This window comes from Urocampus carinirostris, chromosome 16 (assembly GCF_059441175.1).
Source record: "Urocampus carinirostris isolate Australia breed hairy pipefish chromosome 16, RoL_Ucar_1.0, whole genome shotgun sequence".
Lineage (NCBI taxonomy): Eukaryota > Metazoa > Chordata > Actinopteri > Syngnathiformes > Syngnathidae > Urocampus > Urocampus carinirostris.
This window is the reverse complement of record NC_142364.1, coordinates 15,738,920-15,754,267: the sequence shown is the minus strand read 5'-3', so window position 1 is coordinate 15,754,267 and position 15,348 is coordinate 15,738,920. Positions and strand designations below refer to the sequence as shown.

Below are 15,348 nucleotides of genomic sequence, written 5' to 3'. Positions count from 1 at the left end.
AAAATTATTCCCCCACCTTAAGACTTTTGGACATATTGTTTTAGTTCAGGCTTCAAATGTATAGCTGGAAAATTCAACATGTCTTCTAAGGATCAACAACATGTAAGGTCTAATCATGAAAACAAACCAAATGTATTCAATGTTTTATATTGTTTTTAAAATTATATATTATATTATAAATATTGAAATATAGATTCCTTTTGTCACATGTTTTTTAGGTGTGTCTCTATTAGTTTTGCACTTCTTGAAACATAAATATTTGGCCATTCTTCTTTACGAAACAGTTCAAGTTCCTTAAGGTTTCATGGTGATCGTTTGTGCACAGCATTTTTCAGATCTTTCCACAAATGCTCTATAGTCTATAGAACTAATGTCTGGACTTTGGTGATCATGGGCCTCTTGGTTGCTTCTCTGATAGTTTTCTCCCTGTTCGGGCCAAATGTTTAGAGGGACTGCCGGGTCTTGGTAGGTTTGCAGTGCACTCTGACATTGTTAGTAATATAGATTAACATTTGATCATTCTGAATTCATCACTTCTGGACATAATTGGCTGAGCTGAGAGAACAGGGGGCCAATATCTTTGCAACATGTATTCCTCATTTTTAGTTGTAGATATAATATAAAATGTTGAAATTATTTGGTTCCAATTTAGGATTGTGTCTCAATAAGTTGTTAATTCTTAGAAAATATGTTCAGAAGCCTGAAATGTGGCAATATGACAAAATGTTCTTGAGGGGGCAATACTTTTACTCGGGACTGTACTGCATGTTGCACCTCACCTCCTGTTAATATTATACCAAAACATTGTTCAACCCATCCTCTTGTACTGCTCCACAAGTTTTTTCACTAGTCTCTCTGTTACGAACCGAACCAAACTCACACAAAGCGCCGACCAATACCCAACATTTATGACTTAAATAGCAGGCCCATCATCCTACTGGACAACACAATAGTCCAAGATATCAATCACCCACTACACCAATACTTCATCCTGCTACAGTCAGGGTGCAGATACAGAACAGTAAAATTTGGAAGGGCCGCCTTGGGAAAAGCCTGATCTCCTCGGCCATTACCTTTCTAAATAACACGCATTGTCATTTGACAAAAACATTATCAGCCTGATGTTACCCCCATTAAGAAGAGAGTTTACATGACTAAATAAAAGGATACTTGTCATAAATATCTGATCATATAACTCAATTATCAAATGAAATAAATGAATTTAAGCAGCAAATAATTATTTGTTAGTCTATGTTTCGATATAGGTTTGTAAAAAAGATATTCAAAGACATTAAAAACATCAGAGCAAGAACTGATAGCACGTCTTTAGTCATTGCTAGCTGCGGGCACATCAACTAAGATAACAGACAAGACCTGAGATTCTCAATTGTAGGCCACACATTGCTTAGAAAAACAAATCTCTCCTTTACTTCAATTTGACTCCTCCCACTAATAGTGTGATACACAATGGACTAAAAACCCAAAATAGAAGAGTTTTGGCCAGGTTTTTTTCTTTCCTGGGATAATTCTTCGATCACTTGGGCGATCGGAAATCTCGGCGACCCAAGACCAAGAATCCACATCAAGGATCTGATTCATCTTTTTTATTTACTATATATCTCCAGATAATATCATCGGCCTTCTCAGACCCAACCCCTAAGATTTAAATAGCAACTCCATCGTCCTACTGTCGAACACAATAGTCCAAGATATCACTCACCCACTACACCAATACTTCTTCTCAGTAGTCACGGCGCAGATACAGAACAAAAATATTTAGGGAAGCACGCCTCGGGAAAAGCCTGATCCCCTGTGCCATTACCTTACTAAACAACAGGCCCCGCTGACCCATTGAATCAGCCTGTCTTCATTGACCCCTTTCATGTAGGTTTGCCATTCTGCTGTTGTTGTTTATTGTGTGTGTGTGTGTGTGTGTGTGTGTGTGTGTGTGTAAAGTCTGTTATTTTCCCCTGTACAGTTGGTGGAAGTGAATTTCCCTAAGAGAACCAACAAATTCAAATCTAATCTTAAATTATCCAATCTAATTTAGTTTGTAAAGAAAACTTTGGGCAAAAAAACAATAGGGCAACACCTATATACAGTACATCCTCTGTATATGGCAAGCCCGTCTTGCGGTGTTTCCACTTTATGGCAGGAGTGTCAAACATGCAGCGTGTGGGTCAATTCAGGCGTGCCAAAGGATTGAATTCTGGGGTCTACTGAAATATACACTGAGGCTTTAAAAGTTATGGAAAAGAAGCTTGGCAAAATATACTCGTTTCACTCTGTCCTGGTTGCAAATAAGAATTCAAATCAAAATTCACAACCTTTGGAGTCGGATTCTTGTGGTAGTAACTAAAAACGGAACACGGCCTCCCCTTTGTACCTCGCAGCCTCTTTAGCTTTATGACCCAGATGCTCTAAAAAAAAAAAAAAACTAAAAAAAACGTGCGTGTTGGGGCACGCTGGCTTCCTGCCGACGACAGCTTTTTGTCAGTTCAAGACCCTACCCCAAATGCCGCAATACTTACCTGGTTGTCCTTTGACAAAAACATCCTCAACCTGATGTAAACCCAGCTAAAAAGCAAGTTATAAATAAGTTTTATAAGTTATAAAGTTAAGAAATTGATAAATAAAAGGATAATTCGGCATTTATACAAAATATTGCGATTGAAAACACCTTAATAATAATAATAATAGTACATATCTGATCATACAACTCAAGTATCAAATTACATAAATATGTTTAACCAGCAAACAATGATGTTTCATTAATTTTTTGCAGATTAATCAAATAGAGTAAAAATATTGCACATAAGTTTGCTGATTTTAAATATTTTCTCATTTTACAAAAAAATAAAAAATCTAAACAAATTTTTTTTTAAAGTCTAAGAAGTTTCAATCCAGTAAAAGTGGGGTTCCACTGGTGTCACACCCTTCCACAATATTTTAGAAAATCCCTCTACACTTTGTGCATAGTAGTGAGACTACCTATTTATTCTAGCCTAGCCTTGGACTGTGTTTTTCGTTACTACATTAGTTTTCTATTCCCTTCCTCTCCGGAGCGCCTTTTGTTGTCCTCTCATCCCCATTAGAAACTGTCAATCAGGAGTGTCTGCACTCTGCATCTTTTTCCCGAGTACAGGACATTACTGTAGTGTTTCTTTCCGCCGCTACTGGCGTGTGACGCCGTGAGAGGTCACCGAGCGTCCACCCGGAAGTAAAAAAACATCTGCTTCCTTTTTCTATTTTGTATGTAAACATACAATGCTACGTGTACTGCATCTCCAGCGCGCTCAGAACTTTGACATTTTTATTGTTTAATATTTCATGCATCCATTCAATATGGTTGGTGTAAAGTGTAAAGAAGAGGCAAGCCGTTTCTTTTGAAATGAAAATGGAATAAGAAAGCTTGATGCGGTTGAGGAAATAGTGGGACCGCTTTTTTTCAGCCACTTTTTACCACGGAGGAGGACCTCTTGAAGCCTATCTTCCAAAAGTAAGGTAAACTCAACTTTATTTATCTTCATAGAGCATATTATTTTATGAAATGTTTATTTATAGTACAAAACAATACAGGTTGCTTATACAAGCCTTATACATACATTCCATTGAAAATATAGGACTGAAGCAACTTAGGAACAAATTCAACTTACGAACGATCGTCCGGGATCCATCTCGTTCGTAAGTAGGGCGGCGCCCGTATTAGTTTCTCATTTTACAAAAAAAAAAACCAAAAAACTGTAACTGTAAGCAGAGTAAAACTCATTTTTGTAACACTGGCAGCTAATCCTTGCACAGTTTAAGTATTATTTTTATTAAAAACTAATATACAAATATAGAAAATGATAAGCAAAAGCTTACACTGTCACTTTAGACAGCATTAAAATTAAAGCTTTCCAAATAATAATTAATAAATAAAAACCCAAAGCCGGTGCCGGGAATTCATTTTACGATATTTTGGATGGACAGAGCGCTTCGAGATTTTTAGATAGAATAAAAGGTGCCTTGGCTAAAAAAAAGAGTGAAAAATTATAGAGTAACATAACACATCTTCATATTACATCATGGTGAATAAATGATCCAATCAAAATCAAATACAGCGATCATGTACAGTATCCTTCATTAACTTCATAAATGATGATGAATGAGGTATATTTTATCATTTCCAGTTATTAGAATCTATGATAAAAAGCCCAATCCACAGTCGGTGAAGACTTTTGGAACTAGACCAAATCACCAGAGTGTGTGATTTTTCTTGTTTTTTGTTGTATGAACGCCAAATGATAGCGAAGATGAAGTTCAACTTTGTTCTGTTGCTTATCTTGATGTTATCCCAGATGGAGGCAACATCTGAGACTCTAGTACCGGGACAGACATAAATAAGGATTCCATTCTACTTACCGTTTTATTTTACACAGGACAAGTCGAGTGTTGGTGCCAAAGACTTTTAGGTAAACATCTTGTGTTTATCACAACTGATAGATATGATGTTTGACTTTATCCGTAACGATAAAGTCTACGGGTAAGATTTGTTGACTTCATAGTCTAGCTTTAGAAATAGCTAATCAAATATGAACTGAACTCCATCTCAGTTGTGTCTTTAACTAGTAAGAGCAGGGGTGTCAAAGTCATTTTAGCTCAGGAACTTATGCTGGAAAAAATATTCACGTGGCTGGAGAGAGAGGGTAAGAGAAAAAGTGAGAGGAGGAAGGAAACGAAGAAAGGGAGGTAAGAAAGGATGTATAGACAACAAAAGAGAGACAGAGAGACAGAGAGGGAGAGAGACAGAGAGACAGAGAGGGAGAGAGAGAGAGAGAGAGAGAGAGAGAGAGAGAGAGAGAGAGAGAGAGAGAGAGAGAGAGAGAGAGAGAGAGAGAGAGAGAGAGAGAGAGAGAGAGAGAGAGAGAGAGAGAGAGAGAGAGAGAGAGAGAGAGAGAGAGAGAGAGAGAGAGAGAGAGAGAAAGAAAGAAATAAGAAAGGGAGGTAGGAAGGGATAGATACAAAACCAAAGAGAGAGTGAAATTTTTATATATATATATATATATATATATATATATACTGTATATATATATACACAAATATAGACAGAGAGAGAGGAGGGAAGGGATGATTAAACAGAGGTAAGAAGGAATAGATGGACAGAGAGAGGTGGGGAGAGAGAGTGAGAGAGAGTGAGAGAGCAAAGGGAAGGAATGAAGAAAAGAAGGTAGGAAAGAATAGATAGACAACAAAAGTGAGAGAGAGAGAAAGGAGGGAAGGAACGAAGAAAGGTGGTAGGAAGGAATAGATAGGAAAAAAGAGAGAGAGAGAGAAAGCACGATGGAAAGAGACAATGGAAGGAATGAAGAAAGAGAGATAGGAAAGGATATTTAGACACAGAGAGAGAGAGAGAGAGAGAGAGAGAGAGAGAGAGATAAAGAGACAGAGAGAGAGACAGGGAGAGAGAGAAGCAAAGGAATGAAGAGATGGTAGGAAAGAATAGATAGAAAACAAAAGGGAGACGGAGAGAGAAAGGAGGGAAGGAATGAAGAAAGGGGGTAGGAAAGAATAGATAGAAAACAAGGGAGAGAGAGAAAGCAAGATGGAAAGAGACAATGGAAGGAATTAAGAAAGAGAGGTAGGAAGGGATATATACACAACAAGAGAGACAGAGAGAGAGACAGACAGAGAGGGACAGAGAGAGAGAGAGAGAGAAAGAAAGAAAGAGAGAAAGAGAATGAAAGGAATGAAGAAAGGGAGTTAGGAAGGGATAAATAGACGGAGAGAGAAAAGGGATGGAATGGAGAAAAGGTCGGAAGGGATAGACAGACAAAGAGGGAAAGAGAGAGAGAAAGACAGAGAGAAAGAGACAAAGAAAGAAAGAAAGACAGACAAAAAGAAAGAAGGAAAGAAAGGAAAAAGACTCCTGTGTAGCCTGTGTTAGAACCGAGCTGTGCGAGTCCAAGCTCTGCCCCTTTTAAAAGGCAGGTGTGTAATTGGCCATGGACCCCAGAGGTGAAAAGAGAAAAATAACTGCACAAAAGTCAAACTTAAACTGTGATAATATTATTCTATTTACTTTGACTTTTCAATAGGCTGCTATTTTATTTCTATAAATGCATGCTGCGTTTTATGGCACTGTTTATGTTGCCCAGATAAGGGGAGCGTTATGCACGTTCCATTTTGTTGTTCTTTTTTCGAATACTTGAAACAAAAATTGGATTTTTTTTAATGCGTTTCTGTCATTTCTTTTTTTAATTGAAACAATGAAACGTACTGTAATTCATAAATATTCGAATAAAGTCAAATTTGAGGCAACATCCTACAACAGAGTAGACCTGTGGTGTATCATTCTCCATGACGGACGTCAAAAGCACACGAGCGCACGGCAGTTGAGGTAAAACCATATAATATCAATGAGCACGACAGAAGAATATAACCACGACTTTTTACATTGGTGATGTGTCGCTCTGCGGTGGGCTGTGCGAACAGGCAATGTCCTAAGCGCGATTTGGCATTTTTCTTTTGATGAAGACAGAAGACGGCCATGGATATCTGAAATCAATCGGAGGGACTGGCATCCCTCTAAGTACACCAGGATTTGCAGCGAGTATTTTTAACAAGGTAGGTTTTATATGATTCCAAGCAATTTTATGTTAAGTAGGTACGAGACATTCTATGTGGCTACCAATAAGGTAGCTAATGCTACTGTAGCTAAAATAAAAATGAACAGCTTTTAATTACAGTTCATTTGAGTTTAGATGGCCCCCTGGATAAAACACATCAACATACACAGCTAACGCTAGTGTCTTACCTTTGCGATTATGAGGTAACTCCCCCTGTCAGCGCGGCAACGCGTACTGGTAACCCAGCCAGCTACGATGAACTGGTAAGCATCCAGACTTTTAGAAGCTTTTAGATCAGCACTGGTGTATGGGGATACTCCATTTACAATATAGTCCCTATATTATAGTGGTACAGATCGTTTGGACTGGACAATTTGGTTGGATGTGTGAAAATGACAGGAGGAAGAAGGTAGCTAGCCCTGCAAATGCTATCCTCAGTTTCCCTAAATAGCGCTGTTTGTGCTTTCCGACAAGGTGAGCCAACTTATCCGACAGATGCACTATATTCCTTCGACAGGTTATTGGGGCAGCAGTACGTCACAGGTTCGATTTCCAGCTCCTCCGAGTCAAAGTGTCCTTGACATTGAACACATAGTTCCACCAATAAGCAGGTAGGTGCCTTGCATGGCTGACACCGCTATCGGTGTGTGGGTGGGGGTGTGAATGGTTAAGTGTGAAGCATATTGTAAAGTGCTCTGGAAGGTCTTAAGTGACTTGAAAAGCGCTATATAAATGCAGACCATTTACCAATGGTTTTGAATAGCTTATTTGTCGCTGTTGTCTTACTGGCCTCACCTGTTTATGTTGTTATGGTCATGTATGTGAAAAACGCATACCTGTCAACCTGTACGTTTTTGCCGTACAAAGTACGTTTATTATGTATTTTAAAACATGTACAACGTACAAGAAAATATGTACGGAAAAACGCAAATTTGTCAATTATGGGTACCATCCGGTATACACAGACTATCACGAAATGGCAAATCAATCAAGTCAAAAGAGTTCACCGCGGTAGCCTCAATCTCAGTATTGTTTTTTTCCGTTGCAAACGAAGCGAGCGTTTGATGCTACTGTGCGCATGCGTCTGCCGCTGTAGTGCCTAATTTCGACTCCCCAGCAAAATCCTCCCCTCCTCGCGTGAACGCGCATTCTGCTGCGCTTCCGACAATCGCGATCGTGTTCTATATAATAAGCTTATTAAAACACTCATTATTATTAACTTAGTGGGGGAGGATTTTGCAGGGGAGTCGAAATTAGGCACTACACATCAATGGTTGATATTGTGGTTTGGTTTCCAAAATAGAAATGCCTACTCATTTTTTTCCCTCCAAAAAATATCTTTATTTACTAATTTAAATTTAAAGTGTTATTAACGGATATTTAAGTTACGCTGAGATCAATTGTTCCTGATGTTTTGACTTTTTTTCTTATTTTATTTCTTATTTCATTACTACGAATATGTGCAGAATGATATAACGAAACACATGTACAATATAACCGATTAAAGTACATAAATAAACACGTTTGAAAAAAAAATATGGTGGAAGGTTTTTTTGTATTTTGTAAGTAGAAAATACGACAGTTTGTAAGGGCATGGAGCCCTGGAGGTATGGAAACGCCAATATCAAAAGACAAAATGGAGACTTGGTCTACAAAACCCCATATAAAAAAAAACTATATGTTGTTATTACTTAAGGTTGAAATATTTGACGAACGACCGGAATTTTATCTTGTCGCCATTGTAAGAAATGCTAACGAAAATATTTCGCTAACCTTCACTCGAAAAAAACTGGGGCGAGGAGGATAGTGCACCCACCTGAAATGCCGCAACTCAACTCCTGGCTCTGGTCCTGGGACGAGGGCATGGCGGACATTTTATAAATAATGTGTTGCTGTGCTTCCTCCGTGTTGAAGCCGTCGGCGGGGGAGGAAACGTTCTTTAACGGTTCAATTAAATACTCCTCTTCCTCCGTGGTGATCACCCCGTGCTTGTAAATAGAAAAACAAACAAAACGAATGGAGAGTTAGAACTTCTTCTTTCTTTATTCGACGAGTTTTAGACACTAAACACGTAAACTGGAGCAGTGTTTTTCAAATGCTGGGTCGGGACCAAGAAGTGGCCCACGGACCTGTTTTTAGTGGGTCTCAAATGCTAAGTAACAAGATAACTAAGAATCGTTTAAAGCCCAAGTGTGTAATATTTGATCACCAGATGGCACTGTATTGTCTAATGCGAATAAAAACCAGCGTCAAAGGCAGAGCTTAGCGGCAAGATGCCAGACAAACATGGCGGGGACCTAAGTAGGGATTCCTCCATCTGAAAGAAATACAAATTTCTCGACCTATGATTTTTTTTAAAATAAAAATTAACATTGGTATGATAGTTCGTGTATTTTTGCCTAGTATTTGAATCAATGTTTTTAACTCAATAAAGGTTTTTTGTACCATTAGGAGGCACTAAATATTACACGCTGTTCATTTAATATTAGACAGTGATAATTGTAGTTTTCTGTAGTATTTTTTGTAGAATTACTGTAGTTATACTTTTGAAGTATTTCTGAAATAGTGTTTTTGTAGTATTGCAATAACTATTTTTGTAGTATTACAGTAGTATTTTTTAGGGGTTACTATGATATTTTTGTAATATTTATATTGTTGAGTTTTTGTGTTAGCATATTACTGCAGTACTTTTGTAGTATTCCAATAGTATTTTTGTAGTATGAGTATAATATTTTTGTAATATAACTATGATGGTTTTGTAGTATTTTTGTAGTACTCCAATAGTATTTTGTAGCATTTCTGTTGCATTTCTATAGTTTTTTTGTTTTTGTTTTTACATAGTATTTTTTGTAGCATTACTGTATTTGTATTTTTATGCTATTTTTGCAGGAGTGTCTTTGTATTATATTAATACTGAAGTAGTATTTTGGCTATTCTGTCGTTATTCGTAAGAATATCTGGAAACTATATTCTTTGTAGGACACACCAAACGAGTGTTAGCCACTTCGTTGTAATAGACTGGAGCAGGGTTTCTCAACCGGTGGGTCGGGACCCAAAAGTGGGTCGAGGACCCATTTTCAGTAGTCCGCGGGCCTTGACAAAATAATGCTAAGAAAAGTAAAACGATAACTAAGGAAGAAAACCAGTGCTACAGAACACAGCGTAGCAGCAAGAGGGCGGTGACCTAAGTAGGGATTCCACTACGTAAAATAAATCTAAATTTCTCGACCTAGAAGATTTACATTGGTATGATACTTCAGGTATTTTTTCCTAGTATTTAAAGCGATGTTTTATTTAATTGAATACAAGTTTTTTTACCACTAGGAGGCACTAAATATTACACACAGTCCCTTCAATTATAAGACTACTGCCACCCATTTTACGTTAAAGCACTTCCTTAACCTTTTATTGGCCAAGTATCAAACCTGGATTTTTTTTTTGTTTTGTTATTTTGGCCATGAAAGAGTCAGAAATTATGTTATGAGTGAGAACCTTTGTCCTTTTTTTTCCCCAGAACAAGCCAAACTTTCAATTTTTGACAATATTTACCATAAATATGTGTTAAGACAACGTAATAACACTTTGAAATGAAAAACAAAATAAAAAACGGACTTTGATTTTTCAGGATTATGGTGAAGTAGGGACTGGAACTGAACATGAACACATTGTAAGACAACATAAACTGTAAATGTGAACTGTTATAAAATTACTTAGTGGTGGAACTAAACTAAAAGTTTTTGAGTCTTGCTTTCTTAGTTGTCTATATTTTGTCAACTATTTTTTTATCATGACCAAGCGTTTTATGGGCCTGTGTAGCAGATGGTGAAGCAATTCCTGGAGACAGAGAGCCACATCATTCATGACCCGTCAGAAACCCCTATTCATTGCCTCTTGACAATCAAAACTGATAAATTAATGTTCAAATGATTCAAATGTTGTTTTTTTATTGTATACAGATAACAAAAATGCTTTACCAAATGCATTACTTAATATGCCTGTGATTGGTCCGTTGCCACATGCGGATGCCTGTGAGATACCATTATAGGAAGTTACATCTTGTAGATGCTTTGGAGAACTACTTCGATTGATTTTTTTTTTAATAAGAGTTGCAGCGTTTCGGTTTCACTGACGTCCCCGTGGTAAGAGGTGGGTTTATATTGCAATCCAGTAGTCTTTTTTTGTCATGATGACTGATTAATTTCACCTGTGCCCGCTCGTTTGGCGCCAGCCACTGCTGGCTTCCTGATTGGTTCCCCGTCCTACTTAAGCTCAGTCCTTTCACTCCCCTGTTGTCAGTCTGTCAGCGAACCTCTGATTCTACAAGGCAAGCATTTTGACTCTGACTCCCGTCGGTACCGCTTTTTTCACCCGTTTTCCACTCATCCGTTTCTGATTTCCCTGTTTGTCTCCGGCTACGACCTGTTGTTTGACCCCGACAACCTTTTGTTCCCCCCGTCCTGGCTTACGACTCGTTTTTTGATCCCGACCACGTTTTGCTCTCCGTTTTTTCCGTCTAAGACACTACGATCTCCCGCTCCATAACATACACTTCCGCATTCGGAACATGTTCCGATTGTGTGAGCGGCTTGCTTCCTGCGTCCAGCGAGCACTGGACCGCGGGCGCTGCCCTTCCTCTACATCTCAATAAACTTGTGATTAACGTTACACATTTGGGTTCTAATTCCGTTCTGGTTGTGACATTTTTTGAACATTAGCATTAAGTTAAGATAGAAATCTGTTAGCTTGTGAGGCCAACAGAAATTGGAAGAAAATGGCTAGCAGTAGCTATCAGAAAATATAGCAGATAAGGGTAACTCCATTCTTTACAAATATTCTGTAAAATCCATCCACCCATGCAGATTTTTATGAGTCTGTAATATCTTAAAAATCATCTTGTAGTGATCTTGTACTGAAGTTCCATTGCCAAAAGGATTATGAGGTTGTAGAGGAAAAAATTCTCCCCTGGAAGGACATAACATTTTTAGAACCCCTTCGCTTTGCTGACTTTTCAAACCGTGCAACTCTTTCGAATAGCGTTCGGCGACCCCTGTCTGTTATGTTTGCGTCTCCTCCAAGATTCCCCGGCCGCAAAGAGAAGGAAAGCCAAATAGTCGGGTATTTAAATACGTAATCCTTTAGCAGCCAGTCAAACAAGCAATTAGAGCGAGCACCAGCGTTCAAACAATTACCCTAAAGCACCTCTTTAGAGCAGACAGAAGTGTCTTGGCACTGTAGAAATATAAAACTTATTTTATTTGGGTCTTTTAAAGAGTGAGTCAAGGTTTTGCAATCGTCCAGACGGATGATCGCATTAAAGCGCACGCTCACTTGTGACCATTTTTGGTGTTGTGAGTAGGGGGGGTGACGGAGGGAGGAACAGTAAATCAATTTATGATGCCGGGTCTAGATGCTGCCAGCACATTTGGCTACTAAAGGACTACATCTTCACATTTGTCAGCTACACTGCATTTTCCTTTTTTTATATTATATTATGACAATTGACCAATCTCAAATAGTGACTGATAGAAAAACAAAGGCCCGATGACTAGAACATAAGCTACTACCCGGAAAAAAATACATGTGATATTAACTTAGTGAAGTACATGATTTGCTGACCAGTCATCAACACAGCACAAAAAATATTGGCTCCACTCTGCCCAGTCTGGGGGACATTACACTACCGCAGCACAGCCAACGACATTTTTAAAAAAAAACTACGGCCCAATGACTAAAACATAAGCCACAATCTAGGCAAAAAATGTGATATCAACTCCATGTGCAGTTAATGTGCAGTCATCAAAACAGCCCAGAAAATCATCGGCTGCACTCTGCCCAGCAGAGCCAACGACATAATCTAAAAAAGACGGCCCAATAACTAGAACATAAGCCACGACACGGGACAAAAAAATGCATGCGATATCAACACAATGAAAATCATAAAGTGCGAGGATTTTCTGTGCGGTCTTCAAAACAGCCCAGAAAATCATTGGCTGCATTCTGCCCAGTCTTGAAGACGTCGCCTGCTCGGTCTGCCGCAAAAAACATCTTTAGGAAAAAATGATGGTCTAATGACTAGAACATGATCTCACGGCTCAAGTCTGATAATTTTCTTGGCAGTCATCAACAGAGTCCAGACAATCATCGTCTGCTCTCTACCCAGTCTGGAGGACATTGCAGGCTTGCACTACCACAGCAGAGCCGACAACATTATTAAAAATAAAACGTTGGCCTGATGGCTAGAAAAAAAGCAAGGATCTGGCAAAACATTTCGTGCTCTATCAGCTACATGAAGTACATGAGGTCTGATGATTTCCTAAGTAGTCATCAACACATCCCGGAAAATCATTGGATGCATTCTGCCCAGTCTTGAAGATGTTGCCTGCTTGGTCTGCCGCAGCAGAGCCAAAAACACTTTTAAGAAAAATGATGGCCCAATGACTAGAACATGAGACAAGGCTCGGCAAAGGAATGCATGTGATATAAGCTCAGTGAAGGACGGTGATTTTCCTGGCAGTCATAGAAGCAGCAAATAAAATTATCAGCTGCTCTCTCCCCAGTCTGTAAGACAATACCTGCTGGTGCTACCACAGCAAAGTCAATAACATTTTTAGTAAAAACGACCACTCAATGACTAGAACGTGAGCCACGACTCGAGTCTGATCATTTTCTTAGCAGTCATCAATACAGCCCAGATAGTTATCCGCTGCTCTCTACCCAGTTTGGAGGACATTGCGAGCTTGCAGTACCACAGCAGGGCCGACAACGTTATTAAAAAAAACACTTTGGCCAAGCTACGACCTGGTAAAAGAATACATGTGATATTAGCTTAGTTAAGTCCATTTTATGCGATAATTTTCTGAGCGGTCTTCAACACAGCCCCAAAAATCATCCACTGCACTGTGGCCAGTCTAGGGGACATTGCACATCCATTGCAGGGCTTTTACCTGCTCGCGCTACCACAGCAGAGCCAACAACATTTTTAGGGAAAAACAAAGGCCAAATGATTGGAGCATGAGCCAGCCGGTTCCAGTCTGATGATTTTCTTAGCAGTCATCAATACAGCCCAGATAATCATCGGCTGTTTGTTGCCCACTTTGGAGGACACGGGCTTGCACCACCACAACAGTGCCAACGACGATGTCCTGATGGCTAGAAAATAGTCTACGGCCTGGCCAAACACTACATCCAATATTAGCTACATGAAGTATATAAAGTCTGATCATTTTTTTAACAGTCATCAACACAGCCCAGAAAATCATTGGCTGGTCTCTGCCCAGTCTGGTGAACACTACCGGCCTGTGCAACAACATTATGAAGAAAAAAAACAGCCCAATAAGCAGATATAAGCCACAACCTGGCAAAAGAATGCATGTGATATCAGCTCAATGAAGTGCAAGAAGAGCAATGATTTTCTGGGCAATCAGCAGCACAGCCCAGAAAAATCATTGGCTAGTCCCTGCCCAGTCTGTTAAACATTACTAGTGCTACTGCCGACTTTTTCTTGTCTATTCTCAATAAAATGTTGATTACTCTGTCTTACAGATTATCAGCAGGGTTGAGTAGGGTTACTTTAACTTGATTACTTTCAATTCCTTTTGGATTACTCCAATACCAAATATGCTAATAAAAGACAAAATAAACTATGAATAAAATGACTGAATTTTGTGCAGGCTTGGGGAGTAACGGAATACATGGAACGGCAAAAATGATGTTGGCAGGCTGTTTGGATTTATTTTTATTTTGTTTCTGTCGCATTTTATGTTAGTTTTGCCGGAGATCAAAGAGATCAAAGCCAGGAGAGAAAGCTTACCACGTGTTGTGAGTCATAATTGTATTCATAATTAGTTTATTTTGTCTTTTATTAGCATATTTGGTATTGGAGTAATCCAAAAGTAATTCAAAGTAATCAAGTTAAAGTAACCCTACCCAACCCTGATTATCAGTGCTAAAAGTTATTGGGGCGGCATTAGCTCAGGGGGTAGAGCGCTCGTCTTGGGATCAAGAGATCACAGGTTCGAATCCCGGCTCCTCCGTGTTACATGTCGAAGTGTCCTTGGGTAAGACACTGAACCCCTAATGCCCCAAATAAGAAGGTTGGCTGCACGGCCGCTATTAGTGTGTGAGTGTGTGTGAATGGGTGAATGTGAAACACATTGTAAAGCGCTTTGGGAAGTCTTCATTGACTTGAAAAAGCGCTATATAAATGCAGATCATTTCATTTCATATTGCCATCAAAGCTAAAGCTGAAAGTCTAGTTGGTCCTGTTGTACTTCAGGCATAAATTTATCATTTTTAGGGCTGAAAATGTCAGCTTTTCTTGAAAAGTCCACCTTAAAGATGGCTTTGACAGTAAATCTGCAACCAAATCTATTTTTTCCCCACTTCAGCTGTTGTGGGTTAAAGAATGCTATCAAATCAACTCAGTATACTGTATTTGATTGTGCAGTGGTGAATAACCGCCTCCTAGCTTTGTGAAAGCTGTAACGTTTCTCTACGCCTTCATGGAGGGCCAAACGAACCAATTGGAAATTTGATTGGCATAAAATTTTGCAGGCCTGTGCACAGATTTTGGAGCTTGGCATCTTCGTAAGTAATCCTGAAATGTGATTGGTTAAATGCTTATACATAAAAGCACACGTCTGGAAGCAGTGCATGCAAGGGAGAAGCAACGAAAGGAAGCCGACAGACAATTTGGAATTTCTGTCTTCTATGCTTACCATAAGATCTGCCTTTATTTAGG

At 39.0% G+C, this 15,348-nt stretch overlaps 1 protein-coding gene across 2 annotated transcripts in view; it reads right to left on the bottom strand.

The window, feature by feature from the left end:
* adamts6 (ADAM metallopeptidase with thrombospondin type 1 motif, 6) overlaps positions 1 to 15,348 on the bottom strand; it is a 124,132-nt gene that overhangs the window by 93,718 nt on the left and 15,066 nt on the right. For both annotated transcript variants that reach the window (XM_088319701.1, XM_088319702.1), the window contains exon 4: positions 8,425 to 8,596. In XM_088319701.1, coding sequence (XP_088175827.1) covers positions 8,425 to 8,596 — 172 coding nt within the window. The remainder of the gene's footprint in view (positions 1 to 8,424; positions 8,597 to 15,348) is intronic.